Here is a 27,690-nt window from a genome sequence, read left to right as displayed (position 1 = left end):
ACCTAACATCCAATCCCTAGTCCCCAAAGGCTCACGGATATTTCATAATACAAGCTGCATTTAATCCTATTCCCGGAGTCCCCCAGATCTTAAACATTTCCAAAATTTTTCAAGGAGCTGGAAAGATTGCTCGGCAGTCAAAACCACTGGCTGCTCTTCCAGAGGAGCCAGGTTTGATTCCCAGCACTCACATGGTTGGCTCATAATCATTTGAAACTCCAATTCCAAGGGGTCAGATGCCCTCTTCTGGCTTCCATGGGCACTGGACACCCACTCGGTGTACAGATATACATGTAGGCAAAACACCCAACATTGTTTAAAAGTCTAAATCAAAAGTCAAGTTTTAGCTGTGAAGCCCTGAAAAAAAAAATACTATGCTTCCATTAAAAACAGCAAAGAATGAACATTCTCATTCTAAAAAGGAGGAATGGCAAAGAAAGACTGGATTGAAACCCAGCAGGTTACACGCTGTAGCTTTCTGTCCAGCAATAAGTCAGAGCTCCACAGGGCTTGGGCACCCCTGACCCCATGATCCTGCCTTTTATAGCCCACGTGACATGTTTATCGGGCTGGCTCCGCTATTGTTGCCTACCGCTTTCCTTGGTAGAATCTACTATCTTCTAAGAATCTAATAGCATCTGATGTCCCTGACATCTTGAACATCCTGGGGCCACCAGTGAAGCCTAGACATTCCCCGCACAGCTTTAAGCATTGCTTTCTCAGGGGCTGCCTGCAAGGACTTAACACCTTTCGGATACTGTTTGGTTTCTCAGATTTCCTCTAAAACTTGAGGGAAAACACCTACGATCATGCAAATCTTAAATTCTTTGTGCCTGCAAAATCACCAATCTGTGGGTGGTTTCAAGATCTGTTGTTGGTTCAAGTAGAAGGCAGGTCCTTTGATCCATGACCACATTAGCCTCCCTAAGCATTTGAGCATAGTGATGTGTCCTAGAAAAGCAACTTCTTAGGTGTCCCTGTATGAGCATGGTGCCCTGGAGGTACCTTTTTCCCCAAGGAAGTCTTTCAAAAGTCTTTTTTACTATTGAGTTGGTAATGGATGAAGTCTGGAAAATCCTTGAGATTCCTTGGACATGTTTCCTAAGTTCTGATGCAAAATATTTTGTTTCCTTTTTTTTTAAAAAAAAAAAAAATATTTACAGCTGGGCGGTGGTGGCGCACGACTTTAATCCCAGCACTTGGGAGGCAGAGACAGGTGGATTTCTGAGTTCGAGAGTTCGAAGCTAGCCTGGTCTACAGAGTAAGTTCCAGGACAGCCAGGGCTACACAGAGAAACCCTGTCTCAAAAAACCAAACCAAAAAAAAAAAAAAAAAAGAAAAAAAATTTACTTTTATTTATGTGCCTTCATGTATGTGTACCACAAGTATATCTGATTTCCATGGAGGCCAGAAAAGGGCATTGATTCCCTGGGACTGGACAGTTGTAGATAGTTGTGATAGGTGTTGGGAATTGAACCTCGTTCCTCTAGAAGAGAAGCTGGTGCTCTTAACCACTGAGCCACCTGTCCACCCCTCACTTCTTTTTGATGTAGGGCCTCTCAATATACCTTTGGCTGTCCTTGAATTCACTCTGTAGACCAGGCTGGCCTTGAAGTCATAGAGATGCACCTGCCTTTGCCTCCCAAGAGCTGGGATAAAAGGCCTGTACTACTATGCCCAGGCCTCTTTTTAATGACGCGTATCTCTTCTTGCTCTGACTTTTCTTAACCAAACTACGAGTTTTTCGTGTCTCATTTATCTGCTTTCTGCTATGGATTCTCGTTGTAAGTCTGACTAAAAGCAGACAGAAGCAACCATGTCACATTCTGAGTACTTAGACTGATTTGAAATGTCCTCCACCAGATGAACTTGTCACATTTTAACTCAGCCGCCTACAAAGTCTCAGGATGTGGACAAAATTCAGACATGTTTCTTGCCAGGATATGACATGAGTGGCTTCTAGTCTGTTCCACCATGAAGTCCTCGTTTCAACCTGGAATCTCATGAACACAGCCTTTTCTGTTCACAGTCATGCTAGTATTCTGGTCTTCTGAGCTCACACAAAAACCGTCCACTAAATGAAACAGTCTAGGGTTTATCTAGTCTGTATTTCCAAATTCCTCCAGAAAATCAGTTCCCAAGTTTTAAGAACCACATGGTCAAGGTAACCAACCCCATTATTGACTCTGTTTCTTAGGTACCTGTTTCCTGTGTTGGTTGGCCTCTCATTGCTGTGACAGACACCGGAGAGGAGACAACTTAGGTAGGAGTTTTTCATTTTGGGTCAGTTTTAGAAAATTTAGTCTATCATGGCATGAAGAATGTGGCAGAACAAAGAGAGCAAAGAGAATGGAATGCAGGAAGGGGCGGGGCAAGCCGTAATCTTCAAGGAAATGCTGTGGGAGACAGTTTCGTATTAAAACCATAACAGAATGTACATGTATGACAATGTACCTAGTATGAGCTGCTTAAATAATAGATATCTAACAGGACATGGCAGCTTAAACCTGTAATCCTAGTATTTGAGATGTAAGGGGGTTGGTAGGATGAGCTCAAGGTCAGTTTGGGCTAGCCAGTACATTCCAGACCTACCCAGGCTACAGAATGACCTCTCAAAACCAGAAACAGCCCTGTGTGCTGGACATGCCTACAGCAAGCACTTGGGAGGCAGGAAGATCTGGAGTCCAAGGTCGTCTTCAGCTACATAGTGAGTTTGAAGCCAACCAGAGCTAAGCGAGACCCTATCTCAAAATAATAATAATAGACAGTTGCTTCTCAAAGTTCTAGAGTCTGAGAGGTCCAACATCGGGGTGTCAGCAACTCATCCCCTCAGAAAAGCTTCTTTTCTCATTTGTGGATGGCTGTTTTCTCTGTGACCGCATACGGCAGAGAAAAAGACTTCCATGTCTCTTTCTCTTCTTATAAGGCACAGTCACATTGAGAGAGCCTTGCTTTACCACCTCCTCTAACCCTACAAATCTACAAATCATCACCTTAGGGAAGGGAGTTTCATCAGGTGAACTCGGTCACGCAGTGCAGCCCATGACGTGTGAAGGCTCTTAGCCATTTTCATCAAAAGTCCAGTAAGAATGCATCCAACTGGTGACAGACAACAGTTGGGAGATGTTCTTAATTCAATTCTTCCTATTGTCTTTGGCCTTTCAGCAAAGGCCTCAAAGGCAGAAAGCAACCTAGTAGATGCCGGGTGCTCCATTCCTTCATCTCAGAGGGACACGGTGAGAAATGGAGGAGCAGTCTGTCAGCATCTCTAATACAGCCTGTAGAAGAAAGCTGAGGGCTGTGTTGGAGAATTACCTTTGGACTCCGCATTTTCTCTCCCACCATTCCACTCCGGGAAGAAGGAGTTTCAACCGGAAGTCTAGCCCACTCCCTAATCTTACTAGGTGTCAAGTGTTGAGCTGTTATCTGAAAGGAAGTTTAAAGGTTTGTTTGGGTTGAGCCTAGAACTCTGGAAGGCGGTGAGGGTTACCTCGCAAGCCTGATCACCCAGGTGTGTGCCTAGGAGAGGCTTTGTGAAGCCGGACTGGGCATTTGTATGCTGCAATAACACTGCTCATGATACCGACGAGTGTTTGAAAGTGAAGGGCTCTCCAAAGACTTTCATTCAGGACACAGAAACAGTTCTGCAGAGGGCAGGCATGGAGAGCAAGAAGGAGTTTTCCTGATTATATATTGCAGACTGGCCGCTTTGCTTAATAAATACTTTATTATTGGAGAAATAAGAAATAAGAGGAGACAATGTTAATACTAGACTACCAAACCCTGATATAAAATGTATTGACTCTGGCCAGGCAGAGGTAGCACGAACCCTTAATCCCAGCACTCAGGAGTCAGAGGCAGGCAGATCTCTGAGTTTGGGGCTAGCCTGGTTTCCAGAGCAAGTTCCAGGACCGCCAAGGCTACACAGAGAGACCCTGTCTCAAAAACCAACCAACCAACCAAACAAACAAAAGTTAATTTTGATTCTAAATAACAGTATACCATACCTGTGTTCTCAGCACTTAGGAAGTAGAGTCAGATGAATCAGGGGTTCAAGGTCATCCTCTGATACGTACTGAGTTTGAGACAGGCCTCAGGTACTAGAGTTTGAGACTCTAGTGTACACAATAAGCACTCTAGTATACACAATTGACTTCGAGTAAATATACGTAGTGGTTTATCTTTCCTCGTCTTCTTAGATTCCGAGGGACTGTAGATAACTGATACACAGATAGTAAATATACGTAGTGGTTTATCTTTCCTCGTCTTCTTAGATTCCAAGGGAGTGTAGATAACTGATACATAGATAGTATAATAAAGACAGGGCACATATTGGAGCCAGGTGGGAGGCTCCATGACTTCAAGGCTAGCCTGATCTACACAGCAAATTCCAGACCAGCTAAGACTGCATAGTGAGACCTGACAAGAGAGGGAGGGGGGGCATTTTTTATACTGAAATATGAAGCATATGACATTTATAAATATGTAAATTGGCTTATATTTTAGACACAATTTAACAAACTAACAAAGAGTAATATTTTTTCTTTTCAGAAATCTGATTTTTTGTTTGTTTGTTTTGAGACAGGGTTTCTCTATGTAGCCCTGTCTGTCCTAGAACTCTCTCTGTAGATCAGGTTGACCTCGGACTCAGAGATTCACTTGATTCTGCCTCTGAGTACTAGGATTAAGAAGAAATTTGTGCCACCACTGCTTGGCTTAGAAATGTGATTTTTACACAAATTCCAGATTTGTGTTTAGCTGATGAAAAATATGAAGCTATTGTTTAGGGTTAACATATTTCCTTTTTTTTTTTTTTTTTTTCATGGTGTGAGATCCTCTGGAACTGCAGTCCCAGATGGCTGTGAGCTACCACGAAGGTGCTAGGAATAAGACCTCCCGAGCCATTACTATCTGGGCCCTATTTTTTGACTGGCCCTTATCTTGTTGTCTTTTTCTTTCTAAAGATTTATTTCTATTTTCTGTGTGTGAGTTTTTGCCTCCATGTGAATCTGGGCACCATTAATAGCCTCAAACTCTTTGCTGGGCCTGCCACAGTATGGGTTGCTCCGATGGTGGCCTCCACCAGTTCACTGTAACTCTCGGCCAAAACCTGTGGAAACTGTACTGATCTCTGGTAATGTTTGACTTTCACCTTTCTACACTTTCTCATTTCTCGATTTAAACCTCTATAAATTATCGGACTGGAAAGTCAACTGACAACGCCAAACTTCCTCTGGCGGGGGGGGGGAAAGAACAGGGTTTAGGAGTGCGTGTAGGTGTCATTTGCATTCTCACTAGAATCACTGGTGTAGATTAAACGGGTAGCTGTGGGCAGGAAAAGCACACATGCTCCAAGAGCCTGGGAACCAAGCTACCGAGACCTCCGCTACACACCTGGCCCCTCCCACTCATCCGGCTCTTCCGCCCCGCCCACCGGGGGCGGGGTCGCCTCTCCGCGTCACGTGGTCGCCGGGGGAGGGGAAGTGGGCGGCTCGCCGGTCGCCATCTTGCCGGCCGAGAGGCGGGGCCTGCGCACCTCAGGGCGCGCGTCCCTGGTGCTCGCGCGGCTTCCGCGCTCCTCCTCACTGCTCCCCGCGAGCGCGGCCGCTCTCTGCGTCCAGCCGCGGGGAGCCTGGGCGGGCGTGGGGGGGTGTGTCGGCGCGTGCCCGCGCCCTCCAACCGCTGGCCGGCGGGGCGCGCTCGGCCGGGCATTGGGGGCGGGGCGCGGCCGGGCGGCGGGGAGGGGGCTGCTCGGTCCGCGAGGGCGGCGCGCTGCGGTCTCGGCGGCCGTGCCTGCAGCTGTGGCGGCACGCTCCGGGGCCAGCATCCGAGGCGCTCTCGGTAGCCATGTACCGCAGCGGCTCCCGCTCCTCTGTCTCCTCGCACCGGCCGAAAGACGGCAGCGCGAGCGGCCCGCCATCGGGCCGTCCCGTGGGCGCCTCCTCAGGCCCGGCACGCCGCCCCTCGTCGCCGCCGCCCTCTTGCTCCTCGTTGCGGCTCCCCACCCGCCGCCACCGCTCGCCCTCAGGCCACCGCGGCCGCTGGGCCTCGCCGTCCCCGCCTCGGGGTCGTCGCGGCTCCCCGTCCCCGCCCCGCGGCCGCCGGGCCTCGCCGTCTCCGCCCCGCGGCCGCCGGGCCTCGCCGTCCCCTCCGCGGGGTCGCCGTGTCTCCCCGTCCCCGCCGCGCGCCCGTCGCGGCTCCCCGTCGCCACCGCGGAGCCGGCGACACTACCCACCTGGCCTGGGTGGCTTTCGAGGCAGCATTCGAGGCGAGTCCCGCGCCGACTTCGCCCGGGACGGCCGCGGAGACCATCCAGGCGACGGCGGCAGTCGGGTAATGCCACCCTTAGTCCATGTTGCCCCCAGATCCCCAGCCCCCGGGCCCACACGCCAGAGTCGGAATGTCCGAGTCCATCCCGCTCCCTGACAGCCCCGGGCGCCTCGTTTACACAATAACGGACTCGGGACCCGTTCGGTCACCGGCTTGGAACAGAACGCCCTGTTTCTTGGGAAGAGGCTTTCTCGCTCTTGCTATGTGGAAAAGTTCACCAAAGCGAGGGGAATTTCATCCATACTGACTGGCGCTTTGGCGTTCCCCTTGGGTTTGGTCAAATTCATCCCCTTTAGGCCCGAGTTTAGCAAAGCATCTGAAATGCCTGGTGCCCAGTGAGGAAAGCCTGAACCAGAGCAGGCTGGATGCTTTAGCTGTCATGGGGTCTCAGTTGGAGCTGTTGCTCCGACGAGAGGTGTACATAATCAATCATTGAGATTGCTACCACCAGCTAGTGACATGAGAGCAGCTGCCAGCGGTCTGTTAGGGCTCACCGTCCCTTGAGGTAAAGCAATAGCAATAAATGTTACTCATCACAGCCAAGGAACCAGCTCAGAGAGGTTTAAGTAACTTGATCAAGGTGACACACAAGTGATGGAGCTGTGGTTTCAGTTCACATGCTTGATTCTCAAAGCCCGCGATTTTACATGTTAAAATGTGCTGCTAGAGGAACACAGTGTGGTGTTAATTGGTGGCGGTGGTGGATTGTAGCTCAATTGTACGCAGTAGGGCTTACAAAAATGTAAAACACGACTTGGATTCTTAGTATCCTAATGAAAAAAAATGCAGGTGTGATATTGACCTCTCAGGTGACACTACAGTATCCTATTATAATGGTCATAAACTGATTTGTCACATTTGTTGACTTCTCAAAGTCCTCACTACAGAGGAATCAAGAGTAGAGTACTTCTTCTGGTACTGTATTTGCTCCAGTTCACCATCCTGTGGGAAAATGTTACGTTTTCTCTTTTGATCCAAACATTTTCCTCATCTAACCTGTTAGGTGTAGCTTCAAGGGAAACCCCTAGGCTACCCTATCACCTCCCAGCACTCTGATGACCCTGTTACCTCTTCCTTGGATTGTTAAATTTGTCATCTTCATAATTTAGCCTTGCTACTCATCATGTATTTGTTTTCTGTGTTCAGCCATCAAATCGATTTTTAAAATACTTAAAATATTTTTAATAGTGTGTATTCAGATATATATATATATACATATATGTGTATATATGTGTATATATGATATATGTATATGTGTATATATGTGTGTGTGTGTATACATACATATACATATATATTGCAGATGTTGGTGGAGACTTTGGATCCCTTGGAGATAGTTGTTAGCTGCTGTTGAGTGAGTCCTATGAACCAAAGTCTGGCCCTTTGGAAGAACAGTGCTCATTGTTAACTGGAGCCCCTAAACTGATTTTAAGCCTTTATTTTATACATCTAATAAGCATATATTGAGCATCTGCCATGAATTAGATACAGTTATGATAAATAGATGAAGTTAGAAATTCTGTGTTGTGTTAAATGTGATTAAGGGCTAAAAACAAAAATTAAGTGAGTTGCAATTTCAAGGGAAAGAGCCTCATGAGAAGTGAGTCTTGAATTAAGACCTTAAGAGGATGAGAAATCAAGTAGTCCAAGCATCAGGAGGAAAATTGTAGTTGGGTCACATGACTTTCATGCTTAAAACCCTCCTGTGGCTCTTACCACACTGTCAAATCCACACTTCCTGATTGTGTCTCTTCTCTCTGTCACGTTGTTGGAACTGTCCTGGACTCTTCTGTCACCCAAAGCTTGCTCATTCATTCCTGAGGTGCTTCCTTTGGCCTGAAACACCTGATTTTCTCTGAAAGACCTGTGTGCTTCCCACTTAGTGGCAGCATCCCAGAAACGCTGCCTTTAGCCATCCTGTCTCCAGTGACTCCTCCTTTTCCTTGTCTTTTAAAGTTTTTTTTTGTTTGTTTTGTTTCTTTTTAGTGACTGTGCAACTTATTGATACCTTCTGAAATACTTAAAACTTAATTGGCTCCTCTTTTAGTTAGACATATATAGGTCCTGGGAGCAGGGATTTTTATTTGGCTATTCCCATGTTCCCTAAGAATAAGAGGTCTTGGTTTTTTTGAAACAGAATCCTTCTGTGTAGTCTTTGTAACACAGTGAACAATTTTTAGCAACAAGTGGAGAATATCACTCTTACCTCTGTGTGGTAGTGGCGCACGCCTTTAATCCCAGCACTCAGGAAGCAGAGGCAGATGGATCTGAGTTTGAGGCTAGCCTGGTCTACAGTAGAGTGAATTCTAGGACAGCCAGGCCTAAACAGAGAAACTCTGTCTGAAAAGAATTTGTTTCCTCTAAGGAAACTTCTAAAATTCTTTTTTATTGTAGCGTGGTTCCTTACCTTGATAGTCAGCAATTTTATAAGTAGGGAGAACATTTGGGGGCATAGAGATGCATTCATGTTAACTACCATATGTTTTTTTGTTTTTGTTCTAACTTTTTGTAGAGACGTTCTCCTGGTCTGTGTTCTGATTCTTCTTTGGAGCAGAGTCTAAGGATCACAGTTGGCAATGACCACTTCTGTGTTAGCACACCGGAGCGACGGCGGCTCAGTGACCGGCTGGGATCTCCAGTGGATGGTCTGGAGGACATGGACAGGTAGGCCTCAGCTATGACAGGTGCACTATACTAGTTCTGGAAGGCAGAAGTATTGCTGTTTTCTAAGGGATGTGTTTGAAAGTTGGTGCTAGCACTGAAGTCATCCAGTGTCTGTTTGTCCAGTAGAAGATAGAGCACTGGAAAAGGCTTGCTGAGTGGGAAGAGTATGTTGATAAAGATTCTGTTTCTGAATGAAACATGTGCCAGAAAAAGAACATCATCGTACAAATAGAAAGAGAAGCTAAGGGGACATAATCAAACATTGGATTAAAATCTAAGAATAGCCCCTTATACAATGAAGGTTTTGGACAAAATGGGAAGTCTTTTTTTTTTTTAACTTGCTTGCTTTCTTCCTCTTCCTCCTCTTCTTCTCTTCCTCCTCCTCTTTTTTTTTTTTTTCTTTTTAAGAGAGGGTTTCCCTGTATCCCTGTGTATCTTGGAGCTCGGTCTGTGAACTAGACTGGCCTTGTACTCAAGAGATCCTCTTGCTTCTGCTTCCTGAGTGCTGGAATTAAAGGCATGGGCCACCATATACGATATTAGAAGTTTTCTTACTGATGGAGGATTATTTGAGATAATTTTACTGTATAGTCCTGGTTCTGCCTCTGCTTCCCAGTGCTGGGATTAAAGGCCTGTGGTAGTCTACTTGGCTTTTTTGAGGGGTATGTGGCAGTTATGTAGCTCTGGCTGGCTGACCTGGAACTCACAAAAATCTTCCTGCCTCTGCATCCTGAGTGCTGAGATTACAAGAATGACTCTAACATCCTTCTACAAAATTAGTTTCTAATGATTCTTTTTTTTAGTTTATTCAGGCCAGAATATAGACACTAAAAGCTTTTAAGTAAATAATGCATGTGTGTATATTAAATGTATGAAGCAGTAATAGAAAGTTAGAGATCTTTACAATTTTAAGTGTGATTACTGCTTACAGTTCTGAGTAAAAGTAAATAAGTGCTGAGGAAAAGTAAATAAGCTATCCAGTGTTGAACGTGGACCTCAATTACTGAAAGTTACATATGAAGATTAAGTAACCTTATTGCCTCACAGAAGGAAAAGGGTATGGATGGGAGTGCAGGGCAGCCTGTTCTCCGTCTTAGAGCATGTCTGCCATAGTCTCTGTCGAGCACATGGGGGTTTTCATAAATGACTCATAGTCATTAATGAAGGAAACACTGTTTATTACAGGGAGTGTTGGGTACTGTACAGTGTATAGGCAGGCACACTGGGACAGGGGCCTGGAAGTCTGAGGATGGGGTGCTGATGTAAGCTCCATGGCTACGGATGCAGTGGAGGACGGTCTTCTGTCGATAGACTGAAGCTTCTGAAGCTGGAGCTTGGAGCTCTCTGACAGGGTCGCTGATTGAGTCAACAGTCCTTGCCCTTCCTCTGCTTCTATTTTAGAGATGATTGAGTAGGTGGACTGGGGTGGTGGTACAGGGTGTGAGTCTCTTCCTTCCTTGCTGGGTTTTGTGGTATCTAGACTGGCGTTTCCTCTTTATTATGCATATATGCTTCTGATAACCAACTCTCTGTTTAAGTTATAAAAAGTTGATTTTTCTCATAAAGTGTTTAGAACTGTAATGTTTCCAGACTCCTGTGTTTTAGAGGAAGTGAGATGAGAGTCCACATGGGAGCTGTGGGGCTGGCTTTTATGTTTTTATCACCTGCACGTTTGTGGTTACTTGTTTGTTTGCTTGCTTGTTTGTTTGTTTCACGTAGGAGTTTTCTGTGTAGCCTTAGCTATCCTGGAACTCTATAGACCAGGCTGACCTCAAACTCAGATCAGAGTGCACCATACTGTCAGGCTGTGATTGCTTTTTGTATGAATTATCAGGTTGTTGAGCCATTACAAACATATTCAGTATGTTTCCTGATGGTGGGTCTAGTCTTCAGCTACCACTTACTGCTCTTGCAAAGGACAGGAGTTTAGTTTCTAGAACCTAGGTCTGACAACTCACAACCAGCTGCAGACTTGTAACTCCAGTGCCAAGGAATCCACTGTCCACTTTTGGCCTACAAGGCCACTTGTACTCAAGTGTACATAGCTATGTACAGATACAGACACAGAAACACACACACACACACACACACACACGAACACACACACACTTTTTAAAATAAAATCTTTATTTCTAATAGACCATGTTAATTTTTTTCTCGAGACCCTCACCCCAAGTTTTTTCTCTTTTATCGAATCTAACAAGTCTCGTTACTAGGTCTTTAGGTAACAGCCAAGTGACTTAGGATTTCTGTTGTTATGATGAGACACCATGACCAAGAGCAAAATTGGGAAGGAAAGGATGTGGCTTACCTTTCGACATTGTAGTCCATCACTGAAGGCAGTCAGGACAGGAACTCAAACAGGACAGGTAACTGGAGGCAGGACCTGATTCAGAGGCCATGGAAGGACATTACTTACTGGCTTGCTTTTTCTGCTTTGCTAGGACCACCAGCACCACCTGCAATGGGCTAGGCCCTTCCCCATCAATTACCAATTAAGAAAATGCTCCACATGCTTGCCTATAACATAATATTATGGAGACATTTTCTTAGTTGAGATTCCCTCCACTCATGATTGTAGCTTGTGTCAAGTTAACAGAAAAGTAGCCAGCACACCAAATTATCAAGATTGTGGTCTTACCTTACCAACCTTTTAGAGGACTGAAACTTATTCTAAAACTTATTCTAAAAGAACAAGTTGAGTGAAAAATTTTAAGACACTTGGACAGTAAGACACATATTCACAGAGCTGTGTATCTCTCAGTACAGTACACTATAGTGCATTTTCATTGTGTCTGGAGGCCTCCTTATACACTTAACCTTTACTCCCCTTAACCCACGTCTATTCCAGGCAATCTTTACGTTACTTTCTACTTCATGAATTTGGCTATTCGTATAATGTATGGTTCTTTGTGACTGTCTTTCACATATTCTAAGGTTCATTATATCTATGGTGTTTCTTTTTATTGCCAGTAATAGTGCGTTGTACACATATGCCAAATTCTGTTCATTCATTATTAGTAAATGGGTGACTATCATTGGGTTGTCTTTTCTTTCAGTTGTCATACATAATTCTACTGTGAATGTTGTTGTACAAGCTTCTTTGTGGTTCTCACTCTTCATAATGCTGCAACCTTTTTAATACAGTTCCTCATGTGGTGACCCCCAACCATAGAATTATTTTTGTTGCTACTTCATAATTGTAATTTTGCTACTGTTAAGATTTTAATGTAAATATCTGATATACAAGATTTTCAACCCCTATGAAAGGGTCATTCAACCTCTAAAGGGATTGCAACTATAGGTTGAGAATCACTGCTATAGACAGATATTTTATTTTACTTTTGTGGTATCCCCAGATACTACAAAACTAACCTCAATGCCTGCATGTGCTAGGCAAATACTCTATCATTGAGCTATACCTCTAGCCTTACATTTAAAATTTCTTTAATGGAAATATGTAAACAGGCACAAAACATAGAATAGTATTTGGTACTAGGAAAGGATCAGTAGGAAAGGTGAAAGGGATAAAAAGGGACAATGGGGGAAATATAATCAAAGTACATTATGCATATAGGAAATGTCATAATGTATTACTTTATACAACTAATGTATGCTAATAAAAATAATTTTTAAAAATAGCGAATAAAGTACAGTGAGCCCTCATATTCCCTGTTACCCACAGCTAACTTGTTTTTTCAAGTAGCCTTGGCTGTCTTGGAACTTGATCAGTAGCCCAGGCTAGCCTCAACTTATAGCAGTCTGCCTGCCTCTGCCTCCAAGTGCTCCTGAGTCGAATACGGTGCATGCCACCACTGACCAGCAAAACCCTCTTGTTTTTACATAAACTCCTATCAGCTTGCACTCCTGAATGATTTTAAATGTGCAGTAAGAGTCAGCTTGGTAGTAGTGACTCACACCTTTAATCATGGCACTTGGGAGGCAGAGGTAGGAGACTTCTGAGTTCAAGGCCAGCCTGGTCTACAGAGTGAGCTCCAGGACAGCCAAAGCTACACAGGGAAACCCAGTCTCAAAAAACTAAAACCAGAATAAAACTAAACCAATTGGTCTTTAGCCAAGGCTGCACCTGCTGTTGTTTGCAGACAATCTCACTATCTAGTCCTGGATGTCTTGGAACTTACTATGTAGTTCAGGCTGGCCTAGAACTCATTTAGATCCTCCTACTTCTGCCTTCTGATTGTTGGAATTAAAGTTGTGTGCCACCATGCCCAGCTTAGCCAAAGCTTTTACAGTGTCTATTGCTGGCTAAAGGCAATTGTGAACTTTTTGTTTGCTTGTTTGTTTTTGTTTTTTCATGACAGGGTTTTTCTGTTGAACAGAACTAGCTCTGTAGACCAGTCTGGTCTCAAATTTACAGATCTGCCTGCCTCTGCCTCCATAGTGCCGAGATTAAATAAAGCTGTATGCCACAACTGACTGGCAATTGTGATTCTTTTTAGTACTCATTTTTTTTTTAAATTTAAAATTCTGTGTGTCTTGAATGTGACTGTGTGTGTGTATATATAAGTGGTATATTTATATACCACTTGCATGTCCAGGGTCCATTTTGGATGCTCTTACAACTGGAGTTTCAGATGGTTGTGAGCTTCTGTGTAGGAGACTAAACCCTGATCCTCTGGAAAATAGCATGTGTTCATCGGACCTTCTCGTCAGCTCCAGAGCTGTCCCTATGACAGCCAGTACCATCCCGTTAGCTCCAGAGCTGTCCCTTATGACAGCCAGTTCTCTTTTAACCCCTGGGAGTCCTTAAGAAAAGGGATTGAATTTCTAATAAGCAGTCTGATTCTGGACTATATTTACATGATAACTTCTGCATTTTTTCTAACTTGTGTCTACTATTATATTCCCTTTTGTTGGACTTACTGAGTCTGTACCGAGGCTTTCATGAGGCCCATCTTAGCTTAGCTTCTTGGTAACTGGTAGTATATTAGATCTTGGGTTAATGTTTCTTTTGGTGGCGATACGTCCTAGTCCTACTGAGGAGTAGAACATAGGTGACCTTGCTACTACACACATAGTGTATGGGTCTTTCCCCTGCACTGATATGAGATTTGTTGGTTGGTGGTTTGGTGATAGTTAACTCATAAGCATATCTCCCTGGAAATAGGTGTCTTTATAATTGATAGAGTAAAATTTTTATTTTAGTGGTGTTTGATGTCAGAGTCATTCTTAGTTTATTATGTTTCATAATATATTAAAACCTCAAAATTATCCATTTTTCTTTTAAAAAGTAATTTCTATGCGGCTAAAGAGATGGTTCAGTGGTTAAGAGCACTGACTCTTCTCCCAGAAGTCCTGAGTTTAATTCCCAGCAACCACATGGTAGCTTATAACCATCTGTAATGGGATCAAATGCCCTCTTCTGGTGTGTCTGATGACAGCTACAGTGTATTCATATATATAAAATAAATAAATCTTTTAAAAAAGAGGGGGAGTGCACTGGCTTTTCTTCTAGAGAACCCAGGTTTGATTCCCAGCACCTACATGGCAGCTTACAACTATCTGTTCCAGGGCATCTGATGTCCTCTTCTGGCCTCCAGTGGCACCATGCTTGCATTTGGTGCACAGACATACTTGAAGACAAAGCACCTATGCACATAAACATTTTAAATATTTTTAAAAGGTCATTTTTAGAAACAGAAAAAGTTATTAGAAACAATAACATTGGGCAGCTGCGGCTAAGAACCTACACTGATCTTTTAGAGGACCTGGATAGGTTTCCAGCTCTCCATACCTATAGCTCCAGCTGCAGAGGACCAAAAATTCTGCCTAACTGGGGGTAGTAGAACACATGAATCCACATAAATAAACAAATTAAAATCAATCTTTTTAAAATTTAAAAAACAGTTATTAATAATTTTCTCTGGATGGTAATTCATTCTGGATTTTTTAATAACTTTTTTTTATGTTTAACTTACTTTTTGTTTGTATGCATTGATGTTTTTCCTTCATCTATATCTGTGTGAGGGTGTCAGATCCCCTGAAATTGGTGTTATAGGTAGTTGTGAGCTGCTACTCGGTTGCTGGGAATTGAGCCCATGTCCTCTAGAAGAGCAGTTAGTGTTCTTAACCACTGAGCCATCTCTCCAGTCTCAGATCTTATTTTATTTTACTTTATTTTTAATTTAATTTAATTTAATTTAGACTGGATTCCACCTTAAAACTCAGTCTGGCCTGGAACTCATTCTATCCAGTCTGATCTCAAACTTATGGTGATAATCTTGCCTCAGCTTCCTAACTTCTGAGATGACCTGGTTTCTTTTTCCCTCCCTCCTTCCCTCCCTCCCTCCCTCCCTCCCTTCCTAGATGAAATAAGATTTCTAAAATTCTAGAAGATCCCCTGGCCAGCAAGACAGCTGAACAGAGTAAAAGCACTTACCAGTAAGCCTGAAGACCTGAGCTACTTAGAATGCGTACAGTAGAAGGAGAAAACCAGCTTCCACAGATTGTCCTCTGACCTCCACACATGTGCCACAGAACACATATGCCCAAATACATACAGACATGTACACATACAAATTTTAATGCAGTTTCAAAAAATCCTAGAGTAGCTGGGCAGTGGTGGCATACATAGTTAATCTTATCACTTGAGAGACAGGCAGGCAGATCTCTTATGAGTTTGAGGCTAGCCTGTTCTACAAAGCTAGCTCTTTGACAGCAAAGGCTACACAGAGAAACCCTGTCTTGGAAAACAGAACTAAAAATCCTAGAGGACCTTTATTTCTATCTACAATTTATATCAGAATCCTCGCGGTTGAGGTCTTAGAAGCTCTGTGGCCATAGTGCTGCCAGATGGCTAATTTTTTTATCTGCCTCTGGGCTAGAAAGAAAACTACCTCAACCTGAATTTTGATTTTTATGCTGCAAAGGTCTGAGACCTTTGTATTTCTGAACAATAAAAATACACAGTGAGCCAGAACATCACTTATTTCTGAGTCCTATAGTAATCCAGGCAAGGCAGGAAGGAACGTGATCAAACATTTCTTAGTTATTCTTATAATGAAACTTTTTCCCCAGGAGAAATAGGTCAGGCTTGAGTGTGTAGACATGAAGTTCTGACGGGTCTGACTGAGATGAGTGGGGAGTTTAGGGCCTCTTTGCTTTCCTACCATCTTCCTTTAGGAAGTTCCTGTGTGCTTTGTAGAATCTCTGTAGGCTGGAAATACAGATGCTCAGTGACAAGTACTTACCTGTTAGGTGTGGAGGCTCAGATTCTATCCCCTGCACAGCTAAGGAAAGCTAAACAGATTAAGAAACAACCCTAGGGCTGGAGAGTTGGCTCAGAGGTGAGAGCACTGGCTGCTGCTCTTCTAGAGTTCAGTTTTCCATCAACCACACAGTGGCTCACAACCATCTGTAATGGATCTGATTAACTCTTCTGCTGTGTCTGAAGACAGTAACGGTGTACTCATATACATGAATAAATAAATCTTTAAAAAAAAGAAAGAAAAAGAAACAACCCTAAACCATGGAATAAAGCTTGAAAGTCATTGTCTTAAATGTTGTTTCTCAAACTTTAAAGTCATACAAATCACCTGGAAATCTCATTAAAGTTCAAACTCTAGTCCAGTAGGCCTGGGATAGAGCCTAAGAATCTGTATTTCTTTTTTGTTCTTCTGTTTTGTTTTTGAGTTAGTGTCCTCTAGCCAGTCTGTCCTCAAAAGTCGCTAGAGTCCAGATTGGCTCTGAACTAACTCAGTACCCTCACTAGTATTACAGATGCTCGACATCATGTCTGCTTAAAATGACTAGTGTTTAATACATTCCCAGGTAATGCCGGGGCTGCTAGTCCTGACAAAGAGCTTGAATTTAGCTAGTCAGGTTTTTTTGTTACTGCTTTTAAATTTTACATTTATGTGTATGAGTGTGTGTCTATGTACTGCGGGCATGCATGGTGTCTGAGGAGCAGCCTGGAAGAAGGCGTTGGATCCCCTTAAATTGAAGTGACAGATAGAAGATTGTGAACCGCCACATGGGTGCTGTGAACCAAACCCATGTCCCCAGGTCCTCTAGAAGAACATCCAGTGCTTTTAACCAATGAGCTGTCTTTCCAGTCTGTTTGGTTTTTTTGTTTTTCAAAGACAAGTGTTTCAGTTTGTAGCCATGTAACTCAGATCCACCTGCCTCCCTGGTGCTGGGATTACAGGTGTAGGCTCCTCTATCTGCTCTAGCAAGTCAAGTATCAATTAGGACTCTCTGTGATTTTTTTTAAGGTTTATTTTTACTTTTCAGTTATGTGTGTATATGTGTTTCTGTGTGAGTATGTTCATGTGAATGCAAACATCCTCATATTCTGAAGAGGCTGTCCAATCTCCTAAAATTGGAGTAAGCCATTGAACATGGGTCCTGGAGCTAAACTTGAGTCTTGTAGAAGATAGTATGCACTCTTAGCTGGTGAATCGTTTTTCTAGCCTCTTTGTGATGGTTTTGTATCTCCTGAACTCTAGTGTGTGTGGTATTCTGTGTCCTCAGACTAATTTAAAAGTAATTAGCCTAAGAATTCTGTTAGATGTACTAGTAGTAGCACCTCTTGATTAGAGTCTAAAGCTGCTTGTGGCATTTCCTGTCCCTGAGAAAGGGAGAGCAAACATTCCATGTATAATCTTTTTTTGGATTTCATAATTATTTACTTTTGCTTTAAGAATTCTATGGCCCACTTCCTAAATTATATTATCTTAGCATTGTGTGGCATTTCTCCAAGTTCAGTATATTCAGTGTCGATTGTGTCTTTCCTCAGGGATGACCTGACTGATGATTCTGTCTTCGCTCGAAGCTCCCAGTGCTCTCGGGGACTTGAACGATACATTTCTCGGGAGGAAGGGCCACATAGTCCCTTCTTGGGACAACTTGATGAGGATTACCGAACAAGAGAAACTTTTCTGCATCGATCTGAGTATAGTCCTCAAAGCAGTTGTCATGATGAACTGTTGAGGGGGACAGAACGTAATAGAGACAAACTTAAAAGCTCCTCCTATTGTACACGGTCTGAGGAAAGAAGCCGGGAGGCCAAGAGGCCTCGCTATGATGACACCGAGAAGGCACACAGCACTGGAGGGGACCACTCAAGTCTTATGTCTGGGACTCGGAACTATCGACAGCGAAGAAGCAGCCCAACCCCTAGGTTTCTAGACCCTGAGTTTCGAGAACTGGACCTTGCCAGGCGCAAGCGAGAGGAGGAGGAGCAAAGTAGGAACTTGAGTCAAGAGCTGGTGGGTGTTGATAATGATCAGACTGGCTGTTCCATCCCTGGGTTGTCAGGTGTCCTAACACCATCAGAGCCTGGATATTCTTTGCAACGGCCTGAGGAAATACCTGTGATGCCCAAGAAGTCCATTCTGAAGAAACGAATCGAAGTGGACGTGAAGCCTTCCTTGCAGGTCTGTTGGTAGTCTGTGTAGCATTGCTGTACTAACACTGATAGGCCTAACGGCGGTTCTCAGACTAAACTGTAGGCTCATGGTGCATCAACTAGGACTTCTGTTGCCAGATTGCTTTTAAAATACATTTTGGAGAGTATCCGCCTTGATTTTTTTCCCTCTTTAAGTTGAATAGATCTATAGCAATCTTTGAATGTGAATTTCTTGGAAACAAAGCTTGAGGGCAAAAGGAGAAAATAATCCTGATTTTTTTCCATCTCTTTAGAAGAAGACAGCTTATGAGTTGAAGGACATTAGACTAGAAATGAAATGAGTCTGTCTTCAGACCATCAACCTCCTGTGTGCATTTTAGAGAAATCATGATATTCCTGGTCTTGACACTCTTTTTCCTTCCTATGAAGAGACGGCCAGGCAAGCGTACTGATTTGACTAAAGGCTTCTGAGCAAATACTGAAGCACTTAGAGAGGCAGAAGGAGGCCGGTTAGTTAGCGTTCTAGAGTCTCGTGTCTCCAGAGTAGTCTGACTTGTGTGGTTTTTCTTTTGGTCATCAGTTGATAGGAAAACAAGTTGGATGGGATGGTATGTCCGGAGGGACTAGGACAAGAGGAGTCAAGGCCTGTTAGAGCACACTGAGTAAAGGTCAGTGGAGCCACATAGTCAGACCCTCAGCAACCGGGCTGGGGCAGACCCGATGACAGGAGTTCGATTCCCAGAACCTAACTCCTGAAAAGTCACACATATACAGTGCTCATCTGTGTGTCTGCACATTCACCTACCTCTCCCTTCCCCTCCCCTCCCCTTCCCTTCCCTCACCCACACATACACTGGTCATGTGTGTCCATGTGTTCACACACCTTCCCCTCCCCTCTCACACATCGTACTCCTGTCAGACACCTCTCACTCCCACAACCACCACAACAATAATTAATACAATTCTTAAAACAAAAAATAAAAGGAAAAAAAGCTAGGGAAAATGTCTAAAATCCTTTTGAATTCAAATTCCTTAATAAGGTAAAAAGCACATGGGTAAAGACCACTCAGTTACTGAGTTCCTCTTTCTCCTTCTCTAACAGAGACCATTGAAGAGAGGACTTGTTTTTTGAACTTAGCTAATATCACTTCTCTTTTTGTCTATACATATCTCCCCGATTCAAAAAATGTTTATCTCAGTAGCTAGTGCTCTATGATTCCTCTAAATGCTAAATGAGCATGTTTGTATTTGCAGCTTGAGAGCTTTTCTAGTGGTACCAGCTCCAGTGAGGACCGCCCTCTTTATTCTGAACATTCACCTCTTCCACTAAGTGGTGCTATTGCTGCTTTTACTTCAGAGATTGAAAACAAGAGGACTACAGTGGAGGCTGACCTGAAGGAACCCCAGAGTAACCTATACCAGTGGGGTCCCCTCCATGAGATACCTAAAGACAACAGTGAAAAATTTGACAGTTTTCTGTGCTTTAAGGAAAAATTGGATTTGAAGGCTGAGGGACTTGAGCAACAGACAGACTTCTTACTGCCCCATGAGAGAGCTAGCCAGGATGGCAGTGGCTTTTCTCGAATTCTGAGCATGTTGGCTGATCCTACCAGTACACAGGAAAAAAGAAGACGTAGCTTCCCTGATATTGAAGATGAAGAGAAATTTCTCTATGGGGATGAAGAGGAGGATATAAAATCAGAATCTCCACCTAAGTCCCTGGAGGACCCTAAGAGTACAGGTACGAGACAGAAGGCAAACTCTCTGCCCTCAACTCCAGCCGTAAAGCTAGAATCACTAGAAGAAAGCAATCCAGAATATGCCAAAATTCATGACTTGCTTAAGACCATAGGGCTGGATATTGGAGTAGCAGAAATTGGTAAATTGGCTGCACGCACCCAGGAGAGACTTCATGGCAAAAAGCCATCATCACGCCCCTTAGCTGATCGACGTTCGTCAGCTGACCGACACTTGTCTGCTGACCGACACTTTTCAGCTGACCGATGTTCCTCAGTTGACCACAGTTTCACAACTGATTGGCGCTCATCAGATCCTCATAGACCAGAGAGTAGGGAGGCACATCAAAATACTCAGTCCCCAGAAGGCTCTCATCCACACCCAGCTTCCCCGGTGGATCCTTACCTGCACACAAAAAATAGCCCTCCATTCCTAAAGTCTGACCATCCAGTGAGTCATGGTTCAGGACCAGAGGTAGTTGGCAGTGGGTTTCAGTCGTCGGTTGCTGTTCGGTGCATGTTGCCATCAGCCCCATCTACCCCAATTAGACTGTCTCACTCTGCTGCTTTATCTCAGTTTCATATACCAAGGGCTTCTCAGTTTGCTGCAGCTCAGATACCTCCAAGTTACCAGGGATCTGTCATCCCCTCTGCCTCCTTTGATGCTTACAGACACTACATGGCATATGCAGCCTCAAGGTGGCCTCTGTATCCTGCCGCTCAGCCACCAGGCCAGCCTTCATCTGACCCACACAGGCTAATGCCAGCAACCAGACAAGCTACTCGGAGTAGTCGGCCCAATCTCCGGGTGATCCCCACTGTGACTCCTACGAAGCCTAAACAAGAAATACCAGTTCTAGGGTCGATTTCTGTGAAACGGATTCCTGTTCGGGTGTCCATTCCATCACTCATAAGATATAATCCAAAGAAGATCTCTGATGAGAAGAACCGTGCCTCCCAGAAGCAGAAGGTGAATATCAGCTCTGGGCATCTCATGTTTTAGTTTGCTATTTTATAAGAGAGGGGTGAACATTTGTAAGGTGTTTATTTTTTGGTGGTTTGCATTGTTATCTAAGTAATGTATGTCATTGCTCCTGTGAGCTCCTCATGTTTTGTCAGAGCCAAACAAAAAATCTGATCATTAGGTCCTGCTGTGATGGCTAGCCTTTTTGTTTATTTTTCTTTCACGAATGGTCTGAAGATACTGATGGTAGAAACTTCGAACCTTAAAGTACCTTACAGTCTTTTTTATCCATTTTAAAGAAATTTAATTCTTGGAAGACAAAAACATTTTAATTTTCAATGGTATTCAAATATTTTGAACTTCAGCCTTAAGTTTCATTAACAGTCTTAACTTTCAATGAAGACAAAACTTTAAGGAAAAAAAAGTTTAGAGACTGAGTGTTCCCCCTCCCCCCATAAGGTTTCTCTGTGTAGTCCTAGTCCTGGAATTTACTCTGTAGACTAGGCTGGCCTTGAACTCACAGGATCTGCCTGCCTCTGCTTCCCAAGTGCTGGGATTAAAGGTAAGCTTGAAAAATTGGTGTGAGGGTAACACTCTAAATTCTTTTTCTTTGGATTTATTTATGTAAGCATAGATGTGTATTTCTGTCTGCACGGTTGCTTATGTCCCAGCAGAGGGCATCAGATCTCATTGTAGATGCTCATGAGCCACCATGTGATTGCTGGGAATTGAGCTCAGGACCTCAGGAAGAGCAGCCAGTGCTCTTAACTGCTGAGCCCTCTCTCCAACAGTGAGCACTTTCTCTTTAAGAGCTTACACTAAATCAGGGCTGATAATACATGGCTTTTCTCATTTGCCTATTAAAGACAAGCCATATTTGCTTTTTTTTTTCCGTTAGCTGGTAGTAACATAGTTAAAAGATCATAAAATTTAGGACAGCTATATCTGTTTTTTGTTTGTTTATTTTGAGACCAGGGTCTTGCTATATATTCCTGGCTGGCCTAGAACTCTCTATGTAGACTAGACTAACCTCTAACTCAAAGGACCTACCTGATTCTGACTCCTGGGTTCTGGGAAATGTGTATGCCACCATTCATAATCTGTATCTGTATTTTAAATTTACTCTGACTTGTGTGACCTTGGTTTTATTTTAAAAATTCCTTTTAGTTTTAATTTAAGAATTTATTTATTTTATATGTATGTTTATCTGTATATATGTCTGTACACTATATTTGTGCCTGGTATTTAGAGACCAGAAGAGGGCATCAGAGCCTCTGGACTGTAGAGTTATAAGCAGTTGTGACCCACTATGTAGGTGCTATGAATAGACAGAACACAGGTTTTCTAGAACAGTCAGTGTTTTTAACCACTGTGTCACCTTTCTAGCCCCAAGACTTATTTTTAATTTTGTATGTATATATGTTCCTGTCTGTATATAAACTTGTGCACATGTGGACAGCTGCCCAACAAGTCCAGAAGAGAATGTGGGATGCCCTGGAACTACAGTTACAGGCAGCTGTGAGCCACCTGATGTGGGTGTTAGGACATGACCTCAGGTCCTCTACTAGAGCAGTGCCTGCTCGGAACTGCTGAGCCTCTCTAGCCCCAAGAGAGTTGATCACTTTTTCCACTGTGAAATAAGAGAAAATGTTGTGACGTTTAACTAACATGAACTATATAATACAGCTAATACAAGTCACTCAGATCCACATTTCAGTCCTTTATGTTTCCACCTGGGTTCAGAGTCTATCCAACAGTGCTGTCAGTGGCTGTAGGTACTTTCTGCTTGAAACCTTTTTTAGTAGTATAGTTCTGAAGAAGAGGATTAAATTCTGGTTTTGAACTTGTATTTGAATAAAATGTCACTTTGACTACAAAGCTTCTTTGCGCAGGCATTTGAACATTGGGTGAAGGTGTTTTGTTTTGAGGCTAGGTCTTACTCTGTGTCCCTAGCTTTCCTAGAGCTTATTATATAGACCAAGCTGACCTTGAACTTACAGCAGTCCTTTTGCAAAAGCCTCCTGAGTGCTAGGATTTAGAGGAGCATGCCACTACACTGGGCTTTAAGTCTAAGATTCAAGCATAAGTGCTAGCTAGGTAGAAAAGGAAGATGTTGGAAGCTGAGGGACTCCAGTCAACACAAAAACACAATTTTCAAAGGGAATAATTTGTTTTTTAACTGGAGTGAGTGTCATGGCCCAGGAACACAGGTACCAGGTTCCACTGTGGATGTAGATACATAAGGTGTGTGTTTTTATTTTTATTTTTGTTTTTGCTTTGTTTTGTAACAGCCCTGACTATCCTAGAACTTGCTTTATAGACCAGGCTGGCCTGAAACCCACAGAGATCACCTGCCTCTTCTTCCCAAGTGCTGGGATTAAAGGTGTGTGCCACCACTGGCTGGCTTCTTAGCATTTGAACTGATGAAAACTTCTGGTCTGCTAAGTATATATATTTTTTTTTTTTTTTGGTTTTTCAAGACAGGGTTTCTCTGTGTAGCCCTGGCTGTCCTGGAACTCACTCTGTAGACCAGGCTAGCCTCAAACTCTCGAACTCAGAAATCCGCCTGCCTCTGCCTCCCAAGTGCTGGGATTAAAGGCGTGCGCCACCACTGCCCGGCTGCTAAGTATATGTTGTATGGTTTTGGTAGTCACAAGGATATCAGATTAGACGGTCCCATAGATGTGGGCTGTAGTTAACTTTCAAAGGGAATAAAACTAGCTGACAATGATAGAGTCCTGTTCGTAATGTCTTAACTCTATGATCTTGACGTTTAGTCATGTGATCTTATAGTCTAACGCAGGTATAGCTTATCTCTCTCTGACTCCTCACCCTTCCGCCCTTTTTGGGAACTTTAGATCACACTCCTTCCATTTTGTACTCTGTAGGTTATTGAAGAGAGAGAAAAACTGAAAACTGAACAGGAAGCCCGGCAAAAGAAAATGTTTTATCTTAGGACTGAGTTGGAGCGGCTCCATAAACAACAAGGTACCAGACAACTCATTTGTATGGCTGCTTTGTTGAGTAGTAGATTCAAGTGGAGAGGTTTTAGTACTTAGACAGAATCAGTGAAAACAAACCTAGAGAAAAGTTGTACTAATCATGCAAAGAATACTCGGGTAGTCCTCTCAAATTATTAAAATTTTCTGTTCTTACTCTTTCTCTGCCCCTCTCTTCCTCTCTTTGTATTTGAGTATGTAATTTGTTGTTGTTGCTTTTGTTTATGAGACTGGGTTTTTCTGTGTAGCCCTGGCTGTCCTGGAACTCACTTTGTAGACCAGGCTGTCTTCGAACTTAGGGAGTCTCCTGTTTCTGCCTCCCAAATGCTGGGGTACCATGTCTGGCACTAAGTGTGTAATTTTTCCTGAACTCCTTTAGAGTAAGTTGTAGATATGATACCCTTGAGAACTTCAGTATGTATTTCCAAACAAGAATTGAAGTATGCAATACACTAATCTAAACTAGAGAATTAGGGCTAAGGGCTAAAGTAAGTATGAGGGTCTGAGTTTAGGTTCTCAGAACCCACAGAAAGTTAGATCCAGTAGCATACATGTATAATCTCAGCATTTCTACCTGGAGACGGGAGGAAGAAGCAAGAGAATCCCCAGAAGCCTGGTGTATGCAGCAGATGAGGCCCTATCTCAAGCAAACTGGAAGATGAGGGCTAAAACCCAAGGTTGCCCTTTGATCTCCACTCATGTGAATAATATGCACACACACATACACACATGTAAAAAGTTTGTTTAGGGTTTTTTGTTGTTGTTGTTGTTGTTGAGACAAGATTTCTCTTTGTATCAGCCCTGGCTGTCTTGGAACTCTCTTTGTAGACCAGGATGACCTCAAACTCACAGAGATCTACCTGCCTCTGTCTCCCAAGTACTGGGATTCAAGGCGTGTGCCTAGCACCATGCCTAGCTGCAAAAAGATTTTTTAAATTAGGAAATTAATTGTACTATCTAGTCTACCAATCTTATTTATATTTTGCTGATTGTTTTATAACTATCCTTTAAAAAAAAAAAAGAAATTGAAGGGTTATTTATCACATTCAGTTGTCAGTCTTTTAATCCTTTACCTTTTAATAACAATAGTTTCTGAGCCTTTCTAGTCATAATTTGATATTTTAGAAAAGGTCATGTATTTTATAGAATATCTCTTAATTTTAGTTTATCTGATGTTAATGATTGACTTTAGCTTATTCATTTTTTGTATGACTATGACAAAAGGAATGCCAGGTTCATGACAGGAGTGTCTCTCAGGGGAAATCTTTGAGACTGTGGTAAAAGTCACTCATAAAGTTTCTTCCCACCATTTTAATGTTTCTAGCCTGAGAAACTTGCATTGATGGTTGTTGAGTGATTTTTCCATTTTTGTTATTCCTTCTGTGTTGTGCAGTTTCTTCTTCAGTGAGGAATTTCTAACCCCTGCCCCAATTTGTTTAGTCACTTGTATGAGTGTATATTCATTCAGTGATAGTAGGCTATCATTTGTCCTTGTCATTATTTATTTCCATGCTTCAGTTTTTTCAGATGTAGCTGGTGGGAACCATGTTGAGTTGACTGTAATGTCCTTTCTGTGTCCCCTCATCACTTTGGAGAGCTTTCTCTTTAGCCTACAGTGTGCTGTGATACCTTACTTCCTATGCTGTTACCCTCTCCCCTCTCCTCCTTTTGTTTGTGTTTTCTGTTTGTTTGTTTGTTTGTTTGAGACAGGGTTTCTCTGTGTAACAGCCCTGGCTGTCCTGGAACTCCATTTGTAAACCAGACTGGCATTGTTGTTTCTTTTTTTTTTTTTTAATTATTTATTTTATTTATATAGATACACTACAGCTGTCTTCAGACACACCAGAAGAGGGTATCAGATCCCATTACAGATGGTTGTGAGCCACCATGTGGTTGCTGGGAATTAAACTCAGGACCTCTGGAAGAGCAGTCAGTGCTCTTAACTGCTGAGCCATCATCTCTCCAGCCCTGGCATTGTTGTTTCTATGTTTTGTATTTCGAAACAAGGTCTCATGTAGCCCACAGTAGCCACACATCCACTGTGTAGCTCAGGAGGGCTTTGAAGTCCTGATAGTCCTGTCCCAAGTGCTGGGGTTCCAGATAGTGCTGCTATTTCTTCTGTTTCTTCATCTGTGCTTTTAAGAATTTGCATATGCAGTAAAAGAAAAAACAACAACAATGCTTCTAAATATTGCAACTGGATAATAGTATGAAAGAGTAGAGTACATAAAAAGATAATTATTTCTGTCAGAATCTGTATTGCTTAAGATGAAAAGCTTACTTACTTTGTTCCATAAGGGTTGATCCATGAATCAGTTTGAAACAAGAAACAACATTAGGCATAAACTCATTGCAGAAACTGGTAAAATGTTCTTAAGTTAGATAAAGTCAAATAATCTTTGTAGGAGACACACACATACAAACCTGCCTATGTCACCTGGGAGAGTTTACAGAGCCCCTGAGGTCCTCCCTGTAGAGCCTTACCTGACTGTCATTTTACAAAAGAGAATATGATCTCCTGCCTTTCACCTTTACCCAAACGTCTCTCAAGTTCACTCCATATGGAAAGAGAATATTACTTGCTCTTAGGTTTTTGGTGGAAAATAATTTTGTAACCATACAGCTCTATAGATTGCTACTTATAAATTTAAAAAATGAATTCTCCTAGTTTGTCATTGCTTAGATTTCTTTTGGTAAACACTTGACCACTCAGGGGAGATGCTGCGCAAGAAGCGAAGGGAGAAGGATGGTCACAAGGACCCGCTCCTGACGGAGCTGAGCCGGCTTCAGGACGGTATTGTGAAGGACATTGCACAGCTACACAAAGAGACAGAAGAAGCAGGAAAGAAGCAGTCTGAACTGGACAAAGTGGCTCAGATCTTGGGAATTGACATCTTTGATAAATCCCCCAAATCTTCAAATGACAGTAAAGAGTCTACAGAGAAGCCTGAAAAAGAAAAATCTAAGAGCCCAGAAAAAGAGTTGTCACCCTCAAACTCTTCCTCTAACAACAAGGTAATGACCAACTTTTCGGTTATTTTCCCCCTATGGACTGCTGCAGAGGGTTTTTTTGGTGTTTGTTTGTTTGAGGTTTTCACATATGTTTTTGGAAAAGGATCTCACTAAATAGCTCTGGCTGACCTGGGACTCACTATGTAGACCATGCTAGCCCTGAACTCACAGACATCCCTTTAGCTCTAGGTGCTGGAATTAAAGCTTGTGCCACCACACTCACTGCTCCAACGTTCTCAGTCCTGTCTTCACACACAGCTAGTTACTGTGGTGTATGCACCCTTACCTAGGCCTCACTGCATCCCTCTCTGTCTCTGTTCACCGTGACTCATCTAACCAACGTCCTCGTTCCCTCAGTGCCTCTTCCCAACCTAGTGACTAGTTCACATAAATAGAAGCATTTATTACTGATAGCTTACTATCGGGAGTTACATTTTAAAAGAGAATTCAGGCTGGTGTGAGATGGCTCAGCAGGTAGAACTTATAGAAGCTGGATCACTTCAGTTCGGTTCTCAGAGCCTATAAAAGGTACGATTCAGTGTCATGAGTCTATAAATCCAGCACTTCTGAGATGAGATGGGCAGAAAGAGAAGAATGAGCCGGAATCTAGAGGGC

General features: G+C 43.0%; 1 protein-coding gene across 3 annotated transcripts in view; it reads left to right on the top strand.

Moving 5' to 3' along the window:
* The first annotated feature begins 5,816 nt into the window (after positions 1 to 5,816).
* Znf318 (zinc finger protein 318) overlaps positions 5,817 to 27,690 on the top strand; it is a 51,218-nt gene continuing 29,344 nt past the window's right edge. For all 3 annotated transcript variants that reach the window (XM_028766531.1, XM_028766530.1, XM_028766529.1), the window contains exons 1-6: positions 5,817 to 6,333; positions 8,843 to 8,994; positions 17,753 to 18,392; positions 19,619 to 21,070; positions 23,953 to 24,052; positions 26,777 to 27,078. In XM_028766531.1, the coding sequence (XP_028622364.1) occupies positions 5,848 to 6,333; positions 8,843 to 8,994; positions 17,753 to 18,392; positions 19,619 to 21,070; positions 23,953 to 24,052; positions 26,777 to 27,078 (3,132 nt within the window). In that variant the 5' untranslated portion in view covers positions 5,817 to 5,847. The remainder of the gene's footprint in view (positions 6,334 to 8,842; positions 8,995 to 17,752; positions 18,393 to 19,618; positions 21,071 to 23,952; positions 24,053 to 26,776; positions 27,079 to 27,690) is intronic.

The sequence above is a fragment of the Grammomys surdaster genome, unplaced genomic scaffold (assembly GCF_004785775.1).
Source record: "Grammomys surdaster isolate TR1022 unplaced genomic scaffold, NIH_TR_1.0 169, whole genome shotgun sequence".
Lineage (NCBI taxonomy): Eukaryota > Metazoa > Chordata > Mammalia > Rodentia > Muridae > Grammomys > Grammomys surdaster.
The sequence above is the reverse complement of the archived record's forward strand: the minus strand, read 5'-3'. Positions and strand labels throughout refer to the sequence as shown.